This window comes from Salvelinus fontinalis, chromosome 1, assembly GCF_029448725.1.
Source record: "Salvelinus fontinalis isolate EN_2023a chromosome 1, ASM2944872v1, whole genome shotgun sequence".
NCBI lineage: Eukaryota > Metazoa > Chordata > Actinopteri > Salmoniformes > Salmonidae > Salvelinus > Salvelinus fontinalis.
Genome location: NC_074665.1, coordinates 49,132,178 through 49,154,669, shown reverse-complemented (window position 1 = coordinate 49,154,669; position 22,492 = coordinate 49,132,178). Strand labels below are relative to the sequence as shown.

Genomic DNA, 22,492 nt, shown 5'->3' with positions numbered 1-22,492 from the left:
GTCATGTGAAATCCATAGATTAAGGCCTAATTAATTAATTTCACGTGACTGATTTACTTATATGAATTGTAACTCAGTAAAATCTTTGACATTTTTGAATGTTGCATTTATATTTTTGTTCAGTGTAAATATGTGCTGCACGGAATCATGATCAGACAGGTAGAGAAATAAATTCATTTCGGTTGCCTATCCTCCATAATCTCTGTCATTAAAAGTTATCATGGTAAACATTCTAACATAAACATTCTAAGATCTTGGTGGGGACACTTCGACTTTACCTAAGATAAAATGACCCAGTTGTTGTTTATTTAATTTTACATTATATTTTTTCTCTTTGGAACTAAAGCTGGGTTTCAATGATACGTGGTTGATTTCAGAACCTGACAGCCTCAAACGCACGGTGAAATCAGCACAAGAGTGCCACCTGCCGTTAAGCAAGTGAAAATCCAACTGCGCATGCGTTTGTAGTTACCCATCATGCACGTCGTGTAAAATCATTTTGTTTTCCACTGTAATATATTAAAACAGGAATATATTTTTTACTATCCTAATGTTATGCATTACATAGTTATGACTGTACACATTGAACATGGCACGAAATTTGTTTCTGGGCAGCGAGATTCGTATAGTATTACCGCAATAGGAAAAGGGAAATCCTTGAATCCCGTCCCAATGTTAGGCGTACGCTTTTTTTTCTCTTCAAGTCGCGTGAATCTTTCGCCTTTTACTAATGTGTTCCGTGGAGAGGAACAATACGAGTATCAATAACTTTTTTTGACACCTTGCTTTACTACGGGGCTTACTTTGATTTTGAAATTAAATTGCAGTAGTATTCTGTTGGGTATATTGAATATCTTAATGTAAACAATACACCAGTAAGCATTTGCACACACAGTATATAGACTATATTGATTGTATGTTTGTTAATTCCACGTGTTACTCTGTGTTGTTTGTGTCGAACTGCTTTGCTTTATCTTGGCCAGGTCGCAGTTGTAAATGAGAACTTGTTCTCAACTAGCCTACCTGGTTAAATAAAGGTGAAATAAATTACAAATTAAAAAGAGAAACCAGGTGAACACGAGGCTAGGTGGTACATTTACCAGTTAGTTGTGGGTTTAATGCACGTATTACCTTCTGCACCATTACTATATTACTACTATAATTGTTTTCAGATGCTATCACTTTTCTACATCTCATCTAGAGTAGGCCTACTTATTGTGTATTACAAGTGAAATAGTGATTGATTGATTTAATATCAACATGTTTATATTATCAATAAATTACACAATATACACCGAGTGTACGAAACAGAAAAAACGGAAATGACATACACTCGCCTTGATGTTATTGGGGGTGCACGACTTTATCGCCACCTGTTGGACTGGAGTGCGACACGGTCGGTTTAGAACTGTATGTTGATGAGGCATTGTAGGCTTTTTTTGATGCAGTATACTTTGCTGGACACTACTTCAATCTGATGAAAGCAATGAAAATTCTAAAATAATACAGTGATGGAAAAGTACCCAATTGTCATACTTGAGTAAATGCATAGATAGCTTAATAGAAAGTTAAAGTCACCCAGTAAAATACTAATTGAATAAAAGTCTAAAAGTATTTGGTTCTAAATGTACTTAATAAGTATCAAAAGTAAATATAATTGCTAAAATACACTTAAGTATCAAAAGTAAAAGTAGAAGTCATTTCAAATTCCTTATATTAAGCAAAGCAGACAGCACATTTTCTTGTTTTTAAAATTTACGGATAGCCAGGAGTATACACTCTAACACTCCGACGTGATTTACAAACGATGCATTTGTTTAGTGAGTCTGCCAGATCAGAGGCAGTATGGATGACCAGGTGTCCTCTTGATAAGTGCATGATTTGGACCATTTTCCTGTCCTGCTAAGCATTCATCACGTACAGTCGGAAGTTTACATACAATTAGGTTGGAGTCATTAACTCGTTTTTCAACCACTCCACAAATTTCTTGTTAACAAACTATAGTTTTGGCAAGTCGGTTAGGTCACCTACTTTGTGCATGACACAAGTAATTTTTCAAACAATTGTTTACAGACAGATTATTTCACCTATAATTCACTGTATCATAATTTCAGTGGGTCAGAAGTTTACATACACTAAATTGACTGTGCCTTTTAACAGCTTGGAAAATTCCAGAAAATGTCATGGCTTTAGAAGCTTCTGATAGGCTAATTGACATCATTAGAGTCAATTGGAGGTGTACCTGTGGATGTATTTGAAAGGCCTCAATCCTGTAGAAAATTTGTGGGCAGAACTGAACAAAAACATGTGCGAGCAAGGAGGCCAACAAACCTGACTCAGTTACACCAGCTCTGTCAGGAGGAATGGGCCAAAATTCACCCAATTTATTGTGGGAAGCTTGTGGAAGGTGACCCAAAACGTTTGACCCAAGTAAAACAATTTAAAGGCAATGCTACCAAATATTAATTGAGTGTATGTAAACTTCTGAAACACTGGGAATGTGATGAAAGAAATAAAAGCTCAAATAAATCATTCTATTATTCTGACATTTCACATTCTTAAAATAAAGCGGTGATTCTAACTGACCTAAGACAGGGAATTTTTACTTGGATTAAATGTCAGGAATTGTGAAAACCTGAGTTTAAATGAATTTGGCTAAGGTGCATGTAAACTTCCGACTTCAACTGTAGCTAATACTTTTGGGTGTCAGGGAAAATGTATGGAGTAAAAAGTACATAATTTTCTTTAGGAATGTAGTGAAGTAAAATAGTAAAATACAGACACTCAAAAAATGACTTAAGTAGTACTTTGAAGTATTTTTACTTAAGTACTTTACACCACTGGTAGTACAATAGTACACACTTTCTACACAAACTATTTTGGAAAATGTGAATGATGCAATGGAACTACAAAGCGAACGATAACTAGATAGTCTTTATTCTTATGTTGATCATAATATAATAATTAGCATTTATAAAATGACCACACAAATAGAGACCTTAACACCAAGAACAGTCCCCATCGGAAGCTGTCAAGACTAGAGACTTCATGCCCTATTTTTTGCTTCAACTTTTTTCTTTCTTCTTTGTCTGTATACTGCAATTCAGCTTTTAGCTGTGAATGTGTACATGTCAGTCTAAATACTAATTAAACCTTGATATGTCATAAACACATGGAGAAAAAGAGATGTAATGATATTCTGGCACCTCGTGAGTAACCATTGGAGCCCAGTGTGGCATAGTGTAACATAATTCCAGGACTCTGCTTTCAGTATGTAATTCTGCTTTACACATCGTCTTACATGATCTCGGCATCAGATATCAGGAAAGCCATCCGTTTCCTTCAGTTAACATTTAAAATAATGACATCTTCTCACAATGGTTGAATGGTAAAAGCATTCCCACACAAAATTATACATTAAATAATTATAAAGGCCATATACCCTTTGAAAGAATCATGATTTCTCTGGGAGGATAACTGGCTGAAACTATTGAATAAAAATAACTACAGGATAAACAGTCATACCAATGTGTTAAGGTGCAAGTATGAAAAATTATTTAGAATATCCTGAAACATTGAGAAGTTCAGATACGAAGCAAGAACATTAACGAACCAACAGTCACTCTACAAAGCTGCTTTTTGGTTTTGCTGAAACATAGCATTTTTTGTTATGCTAATTAACATTCTGTTATTTCGTATGGCTTATCATACTGGTAGGATACCACAATGGGTGGGGAACAAATTTCTCAAGACTATAAGCTTCTTTTCAATGTTAGCCTGGAACTGATATTTTGCAGCAAAAGGGTTTCAGGGTAAAGTGGAGAATAAATCCTAACCCAATGCATCTAATTAATGACTAGCTATTATAACTTGGGCAGAATAATGTTTCTTTATGTGGTCAGAACATATCAGATGGTGATAACATCAAGGCATTAATTAAGAAATTCCCATTCTGAATTAATGGATTTGTATCAAGATTCAAGTACTCACAAATGTTGACATTTGGCAACTAACATTCAATAATGACAATCTACGCTTTGACCCTACAGTACCTAAAATCGCCCGTTTCTTAATGTTCTGTTTGTGTCACAACTTCAGTGATGTTGGATGATGCACAATTCTACAATCAATGTAACATTACGTTTTTGAGTGTAAAAGTTAAAAATCAAAATGAAGGCACGATCTAAGTTTGAGAACGTTTTCAAGTGCAGGTGTATATATGTATCTCGTCTTGTGGAACTGGAAGCAGTTTAATATTTATTTTATGAGTGACTTGCTCCTTTGAGCTTCCCAGAAAGTTCTGTACAAATTTACAGCGAGCATTTCCTGTAAACATGAAATAACTAGGTAACAAAACACCACAAGCCCCCAAACACTGACAACGTCAATGTATAAATGTCATAGAAATTCCATCAAGGAGATTCTTGGCATCATCCTTTACTGGATTATATTGTTCCTATGATTCCTTGGCTTGGACACTCAAGACGTAGAGCTACAGAACATATCAGCTTGCTTCACCTTGTCAATCATGTCAATAGCAGAAACCTCTCTATGTTAGTGCAAGTTGACGAATAGCTCCTGGCTCTACCACCATCCAGTTCGGTTGATCACGTTTGGTCTGTGGTCGGTCCAGTCACACTTCCTAATTGCACTTGAGGTTAGTTCATGTAGAAAAAAAGAAACTAGAAGCAGGATGTCAATGTCTGTTCTTATCGTTTGTTATTTCATAGGTCTCTGCAGCTATGGGAAGCCCACTGGGTCACAAAGAGCATTCCTGCAGGGTTGCCGGTTAGTCCTGCAGATCTCTCTCGAGGTACCTCTGAAGACGCAGGCATCGTGGACAGGAAGGCGACTTGGCCTTGCAGGTTGCGTGAAACACGGCCTTACACTCTTTACACCTGTGTGGGAGACAGAGGGAGAGTATGTGAGGGGGGGGGGGGGGGTCAGTGAGTGATCCAATTTCAGTGTATTGAAGTGATAAATGGCCAGGGCCCTACCTGGTGGTAGTGTCGAACTGGAAGGGGAAGATGATGTCACTGGCGTGACAGATCTGGCAGATGAAGCCCCTCTGGGTACAAAGGTCACAGTGGTGGACGTGGTTGGAGGCAAACTGGATCAAAGTGTTCAGGTAGGCCACATACATTCCCTCCGCTATCTAAACACACACAGACACACACGAGAGAAAAAGCTAATTCAAACTTTTTACCAACATCTACTTGGTTTCTGGTGGTGTAGTTTTACAGGTAAATAATGTGCATTATTTCATTTAAAAGTGAATTGACTAACAGGGATAATTAAGTAATGACTGTATTGATACCTGTCGTAAGTCCATGACACTGTAGAGATGGCTTGATTCTAATAAGTATGTCCTTGGACCCAGTCTTGAGAGAAAAATAACAACACAATAGTTAAACAATAAAGGTTTACTGGTATGTGGAAATCATTAATCTATTGCCGTTTGGCCCAAGTCCAGATAACCTGAAGAATGACCTAGATGACCCGAGTTCTCAGGAAGCAGGATCAATATGTTAACCAGCTCACTTTGATAAACTTTCATTTTGCAATACTTAAAGATGCACTATGCAGAAATCGCTCCGGCCATTTCCTGGTTGCTAAAATTCAAATAGTTTGCTTAATTTCAGTTTGTGACAAAACAAGCAGGCATAGTTTAGAGAATCATTGTACCATCTAAACCGCTGTGAAATATATTTTCCATATCCCAAACTATTTTATTTTCAGCTGGTATTCAAAACCGAAAGTAAAAGACGCAAAAACGCAACTTAAGGGTATCATATAAATAGCGCACATAGAACAGATCTACCACTTCTTAGACTTGCTTTCAATGAGAATGACAGTTCTATAGCATACATATCTATGTGTATTTGGTCAGGTCATCCAAAAAGTGACATATTGCAGCTTTAAACAAAAAATACAAACATACAAAAGTGCATCACACCTGGTCTGGATGTTCTTGCATGCTCCGCTGCGGCAGATGAGAAGGTAGTCTCCTAGGAGACGCAGCCTCTGTCTGAGGCTCTGTGCCTGGGCCATGGCCTCGGCATGCTCCCACAGGTCAGAGTTCAAAAGGTCAAGGTTCAGCAGGGGCTCATGTTCAATCTGAGCCAGCAGCTTAAGTGCACGCCTGGAGACCTACATTTACACAACCAGGGCAAAGGATGCAAACAAGAGCATCTTAACAACAAACACAAATAATATTAAGGACAACACTACTGGTTGACATTGTGGTTCAATGTCAAAGGTAAAAGAAAAAAAGTTATGCAAGGAGGAAGTTACGGTATGTTTCCATTATGATTATGTTGGGCAAAATTATTTTTTTATTGACCATGGATATACTTTGGCACAAATAGTATGTGTGTGTGTGTGTGGTCCATAGACCCTTGAGACTCACCTCCCGAGGTGTGAGGTCCCAGTTGTGCACCATGCGGGAGGGTATGACGATGGTGTCGCCCTGGTGACAAGCGTCGCAGTAGTACTGCCCTGAGAACTCACACAGTCTGGCTTTCCCTCGGGAAACGCCCATCACCTTTGGACAACCTGCAGATAAGAGAGGAGTTAATACAGTTGAAGTCGGAACTGTACATACACCTAAGCCAAATACATTTAAAAACTCAGTTTTTTACAATTCCTGACATTTGATCCCTGTTTAAGGTCAGTTAGGATCACCACTTTATTTTAAGAATGTGAAATGTCAGAATGATAGAGATAATTATTTATTTCAGCTTTTATTTCTTTCATCACATTCCAGAAGGGTCCGAAGTTTACATACACTCAATTAGTATTTGGTAGTATTGCCTTTAAATTGTTTAACTTGGGTCAAACGTTTCGGGTAGCCTTCCACAAGCTTCCCACAATAAGTTGGGTGAATTTTGGCCCCTTCCTCCTGACAAAGCTGGTGTAACTGAGTCAGGTTTGTAGGCCTCCTTGCTCGCACACGTTTATTTCAGTTCTGCCCACACATTTTCTATAGGATTGGAGTCAGGGCTTTGTGATGGCCACTCCAATACCTTGACTTTGTTGTCCTTAAGCCATTTTGCCACAACTTTGGAAGTATGCTTGGGGTCATTGTCCATTTGAAAGACCCATTTGCGACCAAGCTTTAACTTCCTGACTGATGCCTTGAAATGTTGCTTCAATATAACCACAATTTTCCTCCTCATGATGCCATCTATTTTGTGAAGTACACCAGTCCCTCCTGCAGCAAAGCACCCCTACAACATGATGCTGCCACCCCCGTGCTTCACGGTTGGGTTGGTGTTCTTCGGCTTGCAAGCCTCCTCCTTTTTCCTCCAAACATAATGGTGGTCATTATGGCCAAACAGTTCTATTTTTGTTTCATCAGACCAGAGGAAATTTCTACAAAAAGTACGATCCTTGTCCCCATGTGCAGCTGCAAACCGTAGTCTGGCTTTTTTATGGCGGTTTTGGAGCAGTGGCTTCTTCATTGCTGAACCACCTTTCAGGTTATGTCGCTATTAGACTCGTTTGACTGTGGATATAGATGCTTTTGTACCTGTTTCCTCCAGCATCTTCACAAGATCCTTTGCTGTCATTCTGGGATTGATTTGCACTTTTCGCACCAAAGTACGTTCATCTCTAGGAGACAGAACGCGTTTCCTTCCTGAGCAGTATGACGGCTGTGTGGTCCCATGGTGTTTATACTTGCGTACCATTGTTTGTACAGATGAACGTGGTACCTTCAGGCGTTTGGAAATTGCTCCCAAGGATGAACCAGACTTGTGGAGGTGCAGTATTTCTTTTCTGAGGTCTTAGCTGATTTTTAAATTTTTTCCCATGATATTAAGCAAAGAGGCACTGAGTTTGAGGGTAGGCCTTGAAATCATCCAAGGGTACACCTCCAATTGACTCAAATGATGTCAATTAGCCTATCAGAAGCTTCTAAAGCCATGACATCATTTTCTGGAATTTTCCAAGCTGTTTAACTTCTCATGGCTGGGGGCAGTATTGAGTAGCTTGGATGAATAAGGTGCCCAGAGTAAACTGCCTGCTACTCAGTCCCAGAAGCTAAGATATGCATATTATTAGTAGATTTGGATAGAAAACACTCTGAAGTTTCTAACACTGTTTGAATGATGTCTGTGAGTATAACAGAACTCATATGGCAGGCAAAAACCCAACCAGGAAGTGGGAAATCTGAGGTTTGTAGGTTTGCCTATCTAATATACAGTGTCTTTGAGGTCATATTGCACTTCCTAATGCTTCCACTTGATGTCAACAGTCTTTAGAACCTTGTTTGATGCTTCTACTGTGAAGAATGAGGGAAGGAGAGCTCTTTGAGTCAGGTGTCTGGCATGAGCTGACCACTCGCGCTCCAGTGAGAGCGACCTGCGTTCCATTGCATTTCTGAAGACAAAGGAATTCTCCGGTTGAAACATTATTGAAGATTTATGTTAAAAACATCCTAAAGATTGATTCTATGCATTGTTTGACATGTTTCTACGAACTGTAATGGAATTTTTTGACTTTGTCTGACCTGCTCGTCATCAATTTGGATTTTGGAACTAAACACGCAAACAAAGGAAGGTATTTGGACATAAATTATGGACGTTATCGAACAAAACAAACATGTATTGTGGAACTGGGATTCCTGGGAGTGCATTCTGATGAAGATCATCAAAGGTAAGTGAATATTGATAATACTATTTCTGACTTCTGTTGACTCCACAACATGGCGGATATCTGTTATGGCTTGTTTGGGCTCTGAACTCAGATTATAGCATGGTGCGTTTTTTCCGTAAAGTGTTTCTGAAATCTGACACAGCGGTTGCATTAAGGAGAAGTTTATCTAAAGTTCCATGTATATCTTTCATCTATGTTTATTATGAGTATTTCTGTTAATTTTATGTGGCTCTCTGCAAAATCACCGGATGTTTTGGAGGCAAAACATTACTGAACATAACGCGCCAATGTAAACTAAGATTTTTGGATATAAATATGAACTTTATCGAAGAAAACATACATGTATTGTGTAACATGAAGTCCTATGAGTGTCATTTGATGAAGATCATCAAAAGGTTAGTGATTAATTTTATCTCTATTTCTGCTTTTTGTGACTCCTCTCTTTGGCTGGAAAAATGGCTGTGTTTTTCTGTGACTAGGTACTGACCTAACATAATCGTTTGGTGTGCTTTCGTCGTAAAGCCCTTTTGAAATCGGACTATGCGGCTGGATTTACAACAAGTTTATCTTTAAAATGTTGTACAATACTTGTATGTTTGAGGAATTTTAATTATGAGATTTCTGTTGTTTGAATTTGGCGCCCTGCACTTTCACTGGCTGTTGTCATATCGATCCCGTTAACGGGATCTCAGCCATAAGAAGTTAGGCACAATCAACTTAGTGTATGTAAACTTCTGACCCACTGGAATTGTGATACAGTGAATTATAAGTGAAATAATCTGTCTGTAAACAATTGTTGGAAAAATTACTTGTGTCATGCACAAAGTAGATGTCCTAACCGACTTGCCAAAACTATAGTTTGTTAACAAGAAATTTGTGGAGTGGTTGAAAAACGAGTTTTGATGACTCCAACCTAAGTGTATGTAAACTTCCGACTTCAACTGTACATACACGGTCTCTCCCATTAACGGCATGGTAAGGGTAACTTAATGGAAACTAAAGTGTTGCCTGGTTAAGGACAATTCCACGGTAACAGATTGACACAGACTAAGATTTGTCACTTTAAAAAATAATTATGATTGCAAAGTTAAACAAACCATACAACTCTATGGACAAGGTCCACTTTTAGCAATTTCCACTGAAAATTTTACAAAAAACACTTGAAAAACAGTGCAGATGCAAGTTTGGTAACAGAATGACAGTTTGTGCCGGCATCCTGTTACCAAACTTTGCATTTGCATTGTTTGCAATCCTTTGTTTTTGCTTGACTTAGATTTTAAAATGAAAAATCTGAGCATCAGTGCCACTGTTACTGTGGTATTGCCTGTATCAATCCTAAGGTTGATGAGATTTAGAGCTACCTGCACACTTGAAGCCCTGAAGGTCCAGCCCCTTCTCTGTGGGCACTGTGCATAGATGGGCCAGCAGCACCCCGTCCCCCTTCAGTCTATGCTGCACCAGTCTGTGGATGTTCCCTCCCGCCCCATGTGCCACCCCGGGGCTCTCAGGCTCCCAGTCTTCTCCACTCTCCAGGTAGGAGTCCAGGGCTCCCCTGATGAGGCCCCTCCAGACACGTGCCTCCTCAGAGCTCTTGGCCCTCAGCTTGAGCGTATCCCTGGCCGTTACGACCCTAAAGAAGGCTGGTCCACCCAGAGAAACGTCTGGGACCACGTCCCGGATGCCCTCGATTGGGTGGGAGAAGCGCAGCACCTTCTGCCCGTCTTGCATCCGGAAGCCCTTGAGAGTCTCTAAGGAGAGGGAGAAGACGAGAGGAGTCCAGTTGCGTGCCTCGGAGTCCTGGCAGAAGTACAGCACCGCTTCCTTAATGGCGTCTGACTCTGGGTCTGTGGGACGCGTCCAGTCCAGCTCCAGCTGTTGCTCCTGCTCAACCACAGTCCCCCCTCGCTCGGGACTGGTGGGTACGGAGGAGGCGGATGAAGGGGAAGATTTTGGGAATTCATCCGGGGTTACACTGCTGTCAGAGAGCTGCAGCACCTCCCACTGGTCATCGATGAGGTTAAGCGGGCGGCACTTGTTGACGGCTTCAGCGATGCGGTCCACCCAGTCCTCGGCCTCATCGCGGTTGGCCGCCCGCATGAGGAGCCTTTTCCCGGGGAAGGAAAGGTCGAAGCGGCCCTCGGCCGAGGTGACGCGGGCGTCCTCGCAACGCAGCAGGGAGCAATTGTCGCAGCAGGTACGCTCCTCTGCATTCTGGTAGAGTCGGAATTCGAAGGGCGAGAGCTCGCAGTAGTAGTCGCGCCACATGCCCACCGTGCCCCGCCGCTCCAGGTGGCCCAGCTTCAGCAGTCCGCGGAAAGGGTTGGAGAGGCCTGAAGGACAGAGAGAAAGAATGAAAGAGAAGAGGGAGAGAAAGAATGAGTTAAGTCAACAAGGATGCTATAGAAAAACTGCACAACAGATCTCTAAAGTGCGTGGGTCTAATCTGTCTATCTGTCCAGATAAAAATTTGCATGCCACCAATTTTTCTTTCTTTTTAATGACCCTAAACCGGTATAACCGGTTTTATCTGAACATGAAACCACCGGGCAAAAATGATATTCAACACTGAGGTTCAAACATACCATAAGGAGGAAGTACCAATAATTCTGTGAAGTTGTCAGCAAAAACGAGGAAGCACGATCATATACCAAAAAGGTAAGAGAATTCATTAACATTATTGGTAGGACTAAAAAGTTCTTCCTGGTTTGAGCCTAGATATTTGTTTCACAATTGACCCTTTGCTAAGCCCCGCCCCATAATTTTGAGCAACCAATCGCAGTGCTCCAATGGACACATTGGACAAGCTCACGTTTCAAACGCATTAAAGCCACTGAAAGCTATGGAAAAACAGAGAGCTTTCATGAAAAAGAAGATAAATGGTTTACATGGCTGAATAACAGTGCACCAGGGGTACCTGAAATGTAGAGCCTGTTGGGAGTATTTTTCTAATCCGAAATTGTACTTTTGTTACATTGTTTGCTAGCTCAGTCTCATTGACCACCAAACGTTGCTAACGCTTGCTAGCTAGCCAGTTAATATAACTTGTTTTCTTGAAATGTACAGTATGTTAGCTATATTATGAATAGAACTACAACATCATCTGTTGTTGACATCAGGATAGGACTTGCGGGAACTAGTTAGCTCCAAAAGTGGTTAGTAGTAGCTTTGTCTACCTGACAGCGCATTCAGAGCCATTCAGTGGCTAGCTAGCCACATTAAACTTACTTGTACCAGGTTCCTGTGAAGGAATTGTAATGACAGTCCACCATAACATACTCAACAGTCTCCTGGTTAGCAAGGGGTTGTCTGTGTTGAATTTTATTATATATAAAAAACACAGTTTGAGATCATTGTGTAGGGTTTCTGAATGAGGAACGGAGCTTCCTGGGAATATTTTGGCCGAGGTTGCAATAGTACGCTTAGCAAAGTGTAAATTATGGAAGTTGTGGACTGTCCAATGACTCACAAACCCTGCCATTGAACAAACAAGTCTTTGGTTCGTCTTCATTTCCTTGAACTAAAGTGTGACAAAGACCAGAACAACATGTGCTGAAAACTAGGAACAATCCTTTGGCATACTGTCACCTCATGACCAAGGCCATTCGTATGGTGGTTACAACAGACTGCATCACAAGGTGTTCTGTGTACTAGAAGAGTTGGTGTCCCTGGTTTTGGGAGCTTACCTATCTGCCTGCGGTGAACCACGCTGGGGGGAGACTGGGGGGTCTCGGGCTCTGGAGGGGGAGAGGTAAATCCATTCACACAAGCTGGGCCAGACCCTAGCAAAGAGTCATCGGGGTCAGCCACTTCCTCAAGGTGTGGCTTATAGATGTCATCCTCAGAGATCCAGGAGTGGGAATGCTAAGAAAGGGTAAATGGGTCTTAGTGGTAATTGGTTACTAATTTAGCAAATCTGGAAATAATTGTTTCAGCTTGTAACCATATAAGCCCACAGATGCTTTACTATTTAGCAAAGCTTTGCACAATATCAATTATACTAATGCAGCCTAGACTACAGTGGAAAATATATCATTATATCATTATCTAGGGCAAAGGTCAAGCAGAACTCAAATAACTTAGGAGCGACTGAACACGCCGATTGGCACGTTTTTTCTGTTACTCATTAGACAAATTAGACACGGTAGACGTGGAAGCCTATTTTACTTCCTTAAAATCCCCAGAATGAATCTAAGACAACTCAAGAAATCGATAATTAATTTAGATGTTTTTGTCGAAGATGTTTTAGTTGCACAATTATACAAAACTAACTAAAGGATGTTTGGTGCAGTACTTCTTAAGTTAACAAAATGTGCAACATGTTTTATGTAAACAAAGTCAGAGCTGCTGGGCAGGTCTCTCTCACTGTCTATGCTTTTGGATAGAGAGCAATCACCGCAGCTGTTCACCCCATGCTAAAGGCAAATGGACATCATCAAAACCAAACGGTAACTTACCTGTTATACGCACGGATGCTACAAACTCCGTTATAGGCTAGACTGACTTTATGACCAAAATTATCATACTTACACTTCGTCGTCAATTTTGACACGATAATAACTGTTTCTGACTCATATCGATGCCACATGGGCCATTTTCAAAGGGATTCGTTGCTATTAAAAGGCAGTCGCTCTTTAAGGTAAATCACATGACGAGTGAGTAAGACAGAGGGATGGGAGGGAATAAGAGAGAGATTAAATTTACTGCGACTGAGTCTGTAGACACCGTCCGACTGAGCACGCTGGTAGTGCGGTGTAGGTTCATGTGGGCTGAAGGCTCCGAGGCAGAATATTCAGTTTTTTTCTCCTGTGGCGTCTCAGTGACAGGCAGTTGAGGAGTTGTCGATGTGCTCTCTACACAGTCACTGAGACTGGAGGGCCCTTCAATGTGCGAGTACACGTTGGAGGGGACGTGGGTCTTAGTGGAAGGCTCCTCCTGGTCTGACCCCAGTGAAGCAGGGTTACAGGGGCCAGTGAGATGTGTGACATGCCCCTGGGTCTCGCTGTCGGAGCCACTGAAGGCAGTGTTCTCAGAGAGGTGGTCTGCGCCTGGGGTGGACACGTACGAATCCTCGCGCATGGAGTCCTGACTGGAATGGGCACTCTCCCTGAAGTCTGCCAGAACACTGCATGGTTACAGAAAATAGGAGATGTCAGAGGTCGTCAGAAATCACCAAATGAAACAAGGGACAACATGTTAGACAGTTCCTTTAAATATTTAATACATTTCTTCAAACATTGTTCGTCGAATCCTGTTGCTTGCATCATCATAATTGCGGTGGGTTTCATTCTTGCATGAGTATGCCTACAGGCATTGAGCTCAAGTTTCTTTGGATAAAAGCATTTGCTAAATGCAGAAATTATTTGGGGCCATGTCTTGTACTGCTTTGGTGATCTGCCAAGGACCTCATGTATTAGCACAGGTACACTAACAACACCCACACATTACTTACTCTTTGAGAGGCCTCTTGGCATTGCCATTCTTCTCCATGTTGGAGATTTCCAGGTCACATGGCCAGGTCTCCTTGTCTGGGCTCTTGGGATCGTGACCTTGAAGCAGACTGTCAGAGCTCAGACTGGAGGAGAGCTGAGACGACCCTGTGGTGTCCAGGCTCAAATTGGATGAATTTAGTGGGGTCTTAAACCCTGAGACCCCCCCAATCCCCTTCCCCAGTACCCCTGGCCCCCCTCGCTGCACTTCAACCGTATCCGACCCGCCGGACGACTGTGACACCGTATCCCAGGATTCCTTGCGATTGGTGAGAAAGGGGAGGTCGAGCGCTTCAGCCTGGGCGGCAGGGCAGAGGCCAGCCAGAGCCAGAGGGGTGGTGGTCCACTCGTTGAGCACGGCCGATTTGTAAGAGAGGTTGAAGGTGAGGGAGGCCAGGCCCTGGATGTAACTGAGCAGCACCTCACGCTCCTCAGGGTCCAGAAGCAGGGCGGAGGGCTGGTAGTGGGCCTGCAGTTTGGAGCCCTCGCGGAAGAGGGAGGCCAGGTAGCACTCCATCAGGCCGTGGTTGAGGGCCAGCCGCAGCCAGGCCCGGCAGCGACCCGTGTCCGTACCCACGAAGCTCAGCTTCTCCAGCTCCGTGATCACATCACTGAGGGCACCAGGAGGAGACATTACATAATTTATCATTACAGAGAATTATTTCATGTACAGTATACACTACACATATTGAAACAAGCTACACCATCTGATCTGAAACCTTTACTATTGTCATTCTGCTTAACTTGTGTAAATAAATAGCATTCTGCTTAACCACTGTAAATAAACATTCTGCTTAACTACTGTAAATAAATAGCATTCTGCTTTACTACTGTAATTGAATAACATTCTGTGATTTGTTATACACACTTATTGCAACATAAGAGGATAGAAACATCCCATTATCTGAACTTCAACTTCTCTAGCACACTAAAGTGATTGAGGGTGGAGACACTGCACGAGAGGTGCCTGTAGGGCCATCTATAGGGGAAGTGGGATTATCATTGTACAGCTTCAGGCATCCACCCACCCGTGAGTGACCGTCTTGAGCAGGCTCCAGAACTCAGGTTGGGGTAGGGGTCCCCGGGACCCCCCTTTCCTGCCGCGTCCCCCGGCCTCGGAGCGAACATATTTGCTCTTGATGCCATGGATAAAGATGGCCTCCAGTGCGCAGCACAGCAGGTTGGCGTCACCATCCTCGCTGGTCACCACGACATCGGTTGTCACGTAGCGCTTCTGCAACGCCTTGAGTGACCACGCCAACTTCTCCTTAATCCACTAAAGAAATTGTAAGATTGGGTTAAATCACATAGCCCAACAGCTGAAACATTTCCAAATGTCTTCAACTGTTTGAAGTGACACAATTTCACAATGCACTTCCCCAGATATTGGAAACAAAATGATGGCAGAAAAGATGTGTCATCACTTCGAGATGGGTCATTAGCCATGTGAATATGAAACACCCTGACACACATACTAGTCGCCTGATGTCAGCTGACACTGGCAAAAGGGCCAGAGAAAATCAATTTTATGCCATAACCTACTTACCTTGCATGAGCAGAAGTTCTACCAACCCGACTACAAATAGGAACAATTTGTATCTTTATTTCCCCCAGAAAACAGGAACAGTGGACACTAGCCTACAATTTGAATTAATAAAACAAACCTTTGCCTCATTGACGTTGTCGGTAAAACTTGACAATGACAGCATATTATTGATTATCTATGATATTTATCCCACAGACTACATTGCACAACATCTGACATAAATCAAACATCAACAGAGTTCAGTTAATTACAGATCATTGGGACTAGAGGTCGACCGATTATGATTTTTCAACGCCGATACAGATACCGATTATTGGAGGACAAAAAAAGCCGATACTGATTAATCGGACGATATAAAACATTTATTTAAAAAAAGTATATATATATATATATATATATATATATATAATACAATTGCAACAATACTGAATGAACAATGAACACTTATTTTAACTTAATATAATACATAAATAAAATCAATTTAGTCTCAAATAACATGAGAACATATGTTAAAACGAACCACCAGCTTTCATGGGTCTTCAATATTCCCAGTTAAGAAGTTTTAGGTTGTAGTGCAGAAAGCAGAGCTTATCTGCATGGTCCCCTGTCAGTCTGCTCCTCCGCGAAACACAGACCTTATTTGAAGTAGATAAAGACATTCTCTATGGAAGACATGAACGGTAAAATAACGAAGGAACCCCTTTCAAGTTCAGCCGCAAGTTATTACAGGAATTATAACGCGTCGACTATTTCTCTCTAAACCATTATCCTTTGACTAATCCGGAAACTATCACCTCGAAAAAAAAACGTTTATTCCGTTCCGTATTTGATCTAACGGGTGGCATCCATGAGTCTAAATGTTCTTGTTACATTGCACAACCTTCAAAGTTATGTCATAATTACGTAAAATTCGGGCAAATTAGTTCGCAAAGAGCAAACTGTTGCATATACCCTGACTCTGCGTGAAATGAACGCAAGAGAAATGACAATTTCACCTGGTTGATATTGCCTGCTAACCTGGATTTCTTTTAGCTAAATATGCAGGTTTAAAAATATATACTTGGACTAGTTAACTGTAAGGTTGCAAGATTGGATCCCCCGAGCTGAAAAGGTTAAAAATCTGTCGTTCTGCCCCTGAAGGCAGAAGGTTCCTAGGCCGTCATTGAAAATAAGAATGTGTTCTTAACTGACTTGCCTAGTTAAATTAAGATTAAATAAAGGTGTACAAATAAAATTTAAAATCGGCGCCCAAAAATACCGATTTCCGATTGTTATGAAAACTTGAAATCGGCCCTAATTAAATCGGCTATTACGATTAATCGGTCGACCTCTAAATTGGGACGCTAGCGTCCCATCTCGACAACATCCGGTGAAATTGCAGAGCGCGAAATTCAAATGACAGAAATCGTAATATTAAACATTCATGAGAATACAAGTGTCACACATCATTTAAAAGCTTAACTTCTTGTTAATCGAGCCGCTTTGTCAGATTTCAAAAAGGCTTTATGGCGAAAGCACACCATGCGATTATCTGAGGACAGCGCCCCGCACACAACAGCATTACATACATTTTCCAACCAAGCAGAGGCATCACGAAAGTCAGAAATACCAATAAAATAAATCACTTACCTTTGCAACCAGATGAAGATCTTCAATCACAAGGGTCCAAGCTACATAACAAGTGGTCCTTTTGTTCAATAAAGTCCTTCTTTATATCCCAAAAAAGTATGTTTCATTGGCGTGCTTGACTCAGTAATCCACCGGTTTCCCTCGTTCAAAATGCATACAAATGAATCCCATAAGTTACCAATAAACTTCTTCCAAACATATCAAACACCGTTCCTAATCAATTCTCAGGTACCCTAATATGTAAATAAACAATAAAATTTAAGACGGAGAATACCGGAGACCATTACTGGAGATAAATAACGAAGTGCACGCCCTCACCGGAACGCGCAACAAACACTACAGCCAAAATGGGAGCCATTTAGGAAAACTTCAAATTCTAGCTCATTTTTCAAAAACAAGCCTGAAACTCTTTCTAAAGACTGTTGACATCTAGTGGAAGCCTTAGGAACTGCAATCTGGGAGGTCTTCCTTTTATATTCCCATTCCCAGCCATTCTAATCAGTGGTGAGCTGAAGAAAAAAAGATTCTAGATGGATTGTCCTCGGGTTTTCGCCTGTAATATCAGTTGTTATACTCACAGACATTATTTTAACAGTTTTGGAAACTTGAGTGTTTTCTATCCAATACTACCAATTATATGAATATCCTAGCTTCTGGGCCTGAGTAACAGGCAGTTTATTTGGGCACCTCATTCATCCAAACTTCCGAATACTGCCCCCTAGCCCGAAGAAGTTAAAGGAAAACTCCACCCAAAAACTATCTTTCAGTATTTGATTCATAGCCCATTATTGATATAGGCCCAAATAGTTTTGCATGTCAGTAATCAAGTTTTCAAGATGTATAACTTTAAAAATACAGAAACAAAGGCGGTATGAGACATTTTGCATCATATAATGGTGTGTTTTGCAGTCTATTACTAGAACAGCAAAGATAGCCTACACCACTTAAACAAACATAAAATCAATATCTGAAACTTATTTTAGTCACTTAGTTTAAACCGTCTGTTATAAAGTAGTGCAATCACAAACTGTGACATAAAAACGCCACTACATCAGGGGCCGCATTAAAGCAGAATTCTGTTTTTTCACGCAAAAAAAGGATAAAAAACGAATAAGAAATATCTTGTTGCGTTTAGTGAACGCAGATCTAAAATGCTTCTTATTGTAATTTCTGCTGTGCATCAGACTAATTTTGTGCTTCAGTTGCACTTCACTTGGATGAAAATTCATGAACGGGCATTCTATCAGCAGACAGGGCTCTGACTGATGCGTCGCTACTTTTCTCCTGTACTTTTCTCCAGTAAAATGCAAGATTAACTTCAAACAAAACATTAAGAAATGTAGCTGGCTGCATTTTTCTATGATAAACATTCTAAAGATCTGGCCATGCATTGTTTTTGCCAAAAATACCTTGCTTTTTTCATTGTAAGCTCATTTACTTGTGACTATTAGCCAAATAGTGTTGCACTTCTATTGTCATCTGATGAAAATGAAGCCATTTTCTGTCGAATAAGTTGCACTAATGTATTTTCTGCAAAGGAAAACTATAGTTGCAAACACCTGATGACTCTATTGAAGCAAAAAAACACTGTTTTCTTTCAATATAAAACGCTGGTGAACTGGTTTAAAACACAGATTTTTTGATGGTCTGCATTTTGAAAATGCAAAGTTTTGAATTTTAACGCAACCCCAGCTACTTGTCCACACGGTCACTAACGTGAATAACTATGCCATGTCATATAGGCTAAGGTGTTTGACATAGTAACCTGGACTTCAATGACTGTAAGAACTGGAAATCAGGGCATCCCAGTAAGCAATAAATATTCACTTAGGCCTATTGAACTTCTTCTGGCTGCAAGCCCGACGTCGGTACACTTATGACAACAGCCAGCTCAAGTGCAGGGCGCGAAATTCAAAATATATATATTTTTTAATATTTAACTTTCACACATTAACAAGTCCAATACAGCAAATGAAAGGTACATATCTTGTGAATCCAGACAACATGTCCGATTTTTAAAATGTTTTACAGCGAAAACAGCACGTATATTTATGTTAGCTCACCACCAAATACAAAAAAAGGACAGACATTTTTCACAGCACATGTAGCATGCACAAAGCCAACCTAACTAACCAAGAACCAACCAACAAACAACTTCATCAGATGACAGTCTTATAACATGTTATACAATAAATCTATGTTTTGTTCGAAAAATGTGCATATTTCAGGTATAAATCATAGTTTACATTGCAGCTACAATCAGAAATTGCACCGAAAGCAGCCATAATAATTACAGACACCAATGTCAAATACCTAATTACTCATCATAAAACATTTCTGAAAAATACATAGTGTACAGCAAATGAAAGACAGGCATCTTGTGATTCCAGCCAATATTTCCGATTTATTAAGTGTTTTACAGCGAAAACACAATATAGCGTTATATTAGCTTACCACAATAGCCAGAAACACAAGCCATTTCCCAGTAGCAAAGGTTAGCGATCGTAACAAACCAGTAAAAGATATATAATTTTTGACTAACCTTGATATTCTTCATCAGATGACAGTTCTATAACATCAGGTTATACATACACTTATGTTTTGTTCGAAAATGTGCATATTTAGAGCTGAAATCAGTGGTATACATTGTGCTATCGTAGCTACTTTTTCCACAACGTACGGATATTTTTCTTACACTTTTTCTGACACACATATTCTGACCAAATAGCTATTCATAAACATAACAGAAAAATACATGTTGTATAGGAAATGATAGATCCATTAGTTCTTAATGAAATCGCCGTGTTAGAATTCTAAAAATAACTTCATTACAACATCCAGCTTCGGTATAGCTAGAGTACCCAAAAGCTGGGCGCCGACGACTAGTTCACATGTACGACAGATATATGAAATAGCATCATAAAATGTTTCTTACTTTTGCTGATCTTTCATCAGAATGTTGGACAAGGGGTCCTTTGTCGGGAACAATCGTTGTTTGGATTTAGAACGGCCTCTTTCCCTCTCGATTTAGCAAGCACACTAGCCAAGTGGCACGAATCTCTCCATCGTCAACAAACTCAGAGAACGGAACACAGCAAAACTCCCGAAAAAATTTCAATAATCTGATTAAACAATATTGAAAAAACATACTTTACGATGATATGGTCACATGTATCAAATAAAATCAAAGCCGGAGATATTAGTCGTCCATAACGGCAGCTAAACAGAAGGCAAATCCAGGTGCCTCCTCGCGCTCTCCAGAAAACAGGAAATGGGTGACACGTCATACAAAGAGCTTGTATTCCACTTCAGACCAAGATAAACACTCAATTTCTTCTCTCACCGCCTCTTGACATCCAGGGGAAGGTCTATGAAGTGCATGTATACTAATACGTATCATGCCCATTTATAGGCAGGAAGTAGAACAGAGCCTCGATTTCAGACTTTCCACTTCCTGGTCAGGAAGTTTGTGCCAAATTAGTTCTGTTTTACTCACAGATATAATTCAAACGGTTTTAGAAACTAGAGAGTGTTTTCTATCCAATAGTAATAATAATATGCATATTGAACGAGCAAGAATTGAGTACGAGGCCGTTTGAAATGGGCACATTTTATCTGGCTACTCAATACTGCCCCTGCAGCCCAAACAGGTTAAAATACTAACATTGCTCACGCATAGACAGGGTCGATGTGTCACTAAAGCAGTATCTGTGAGACAGATCTGATCACCTTTTCAGAGTCACATGGAAGTGGTTTATGGGATTGGGTGGGCCATTAACAGTAAAAAAGGTTTAGCCTACCTGCTTGACGTCTTTTGCCTCTGGCCCTGTATCTGGGGTCTGTGTGGCTAACATCTCGCCTCCAGGGATGAGAGTTACTCCCACATGACACGCTGTGACATACACATAAGATATCTCAGGTGGTTATGCTGACAACAACAAGCTGAACAAACAACCCCATGAAAAACACATTGTTACAGGGCTCTACAGTGTGACCATTTTACTTGCATATAAATATTTTGCTGTACTTAAAATGATATTTTAGGAGCACCAGTGCGTCTAGAAAAATGTACGATTCTAGCTTTATTACCTCAAATATTTGTCCTTGTGCTCCTAAATGTATTTGTGTGAGACTACATTTTTCAATTTAGGCGCACATGTGCTCCTTGTAGTTCTGAAATTGCCAGCCCCCTTTATTATCCATTTAGGTGGCATTTGACATAATTTAAGTAAACAAACACATCAAGGGCTGTCAGTACAATATTCTAGTGATAGTGACATTCATTGACAGAAGAGAGACTGACTAAAAGAGTATTTCCACATCCTGCCGAGTCACACAATTTAGAGATCACAAGACTGTTTTAGCTTACATCTACATTTATGGTGTGTTGACACCAGCTCAGAAATCAATCACAGGGTCTACTGAGGTTTTGTTGACAGTAAGACAAATTGCCACAGAGGAAAAAATGATACCAGTGAGGAATAGAACTTCCTGGAAGAATGGAACGTACAGTGAGTGCTCACGAGAGCATTAACATGTGTTTGTCAAAAGCTTTGTCTTGATCACTGGAGCCCATCCCTTTATCCCAATTTGTATGACACTTATCTAACGGCTGTGTCTATCTAGTGGACAAAAACAACATACCTTTAAAAACATATATATAATTCCTAAACCCTAATTCCCAATAACAATGTTAACGTCTACAAATCAGCTGATTGAAAACCCCCGGTACTGTCGTAAAGAGATGCTCTTAATAGAAGGCTAAATAAACAATATAGTTACATAAATACAAAAATGCATGTATAGATGACAAGAAATACAAAGAAAAACACAAGGAACATTGCATTACTAACAAGCTAGCTAGATACATACCGTGTTATTGTTGGGCCAACGTCCGTAACTAGCTAGTTAGCGATATCCAAAACAAGCGATATTACAGGATTTTTTCCCGCTGCTTTGTCGTTCTTGTTTGACTCCTACTTGGACAGCAACATTGTATCGCATGATGCCATTTCACAGAATCGTTTCTTTCACATGTACATTCCTGAATCGGAGACAGGAAGAAAAGTCCAATCGAATGTGTCTGCAACCTTTAGCTCAGCTTCAGGCAGAGATGTTCGAGAAAGTAGGAGATCGGAATCCCATTGGACCAGGATTTAGGTATAAGCCTCCA

At 40.6% G+C, this 22,492-nt stretch overlaps 1 protein-coding gene and 1 non-coding gene across 2 annotated transcripts; one reads left to right on the top strand and one right to left on the bottom strand.

The window, feature by feature from the left end:
• The first annotated feature begins 683 nt into the window (after positions 1 to 683).
• LOC129865595 (U5 spliceosomal RNA) lies at positions 684 to 800 on the top strand. The gene has a single exon (XR_008761399.1). It is a non-coding gene; the product is annotated as a U5 spliceosomal RNA (small nuclear RNA).
• A 2,004-nt stretch (positions 801 to 2,804) lies between these two features.
• On the bottom strand, positions 2,805 to 22,482 carry LOC129856854 (pleckstrin homology domain-containing family M member 1-like). Its single transcript, XM_055924577.1, has 12 exons — positions 22,192 to 22,482; positions 21,120 to 21,211; positions 15,173 to 15,420; positions 14,108 to 14,755; positions 13,360 to 13,780; positions 12,342 to 12,519; positions 10,020 to 10,988; positions 6,410 to 6,555; positions 5,957 to 6,150; positions 5,318 to 5,381; positions 4,998 to 5,155; positions 2,805 to 4,898 (listed from the first exon to the last, which is right to left on the bottom strand). Exons 2-12 carry the CDS (start codon positions 21,171 to 21,173, stop codon positions 4,790 to 4,792), a joined length of 3,189 nt encoding a protein of 1,062 aa, XP_055780552.1. The 5' UTR covers positions 21,174 to 21,211; positions 22,192 to 22,482; the 3' UTR covers positions 2,805 to 4,789.
• Positions 22,483 to 22,492: the final 10 nt, after the last annotated feature.

Excerpts from the sequence above, each read along its gene's own strand:
- LOC129856854 (XM_055924577.1), bottom strand. The coding sequence starts at position 21,173 with ATGTTAGCCACACAGACCCCAGATACAGGGCCAGAGGCAAAAGACGTC. Across the intron at positions 10,989-12,341 it reads GGTTCACCGCAGGCAGATAG|GCCTCTCCAACCCTTTCCGC; the intron begins GTAAGCTCCCAA and ends TCTGTCCTTCAG. Across the intron at positions 6,556-10,019 it reads TCAGGGCTTCAAGTGTGCAG|GTTGTCCAAAGGTGATGGGC; the intron begins GTAGCTCTAAAT and ends TCTTATCTGCAG.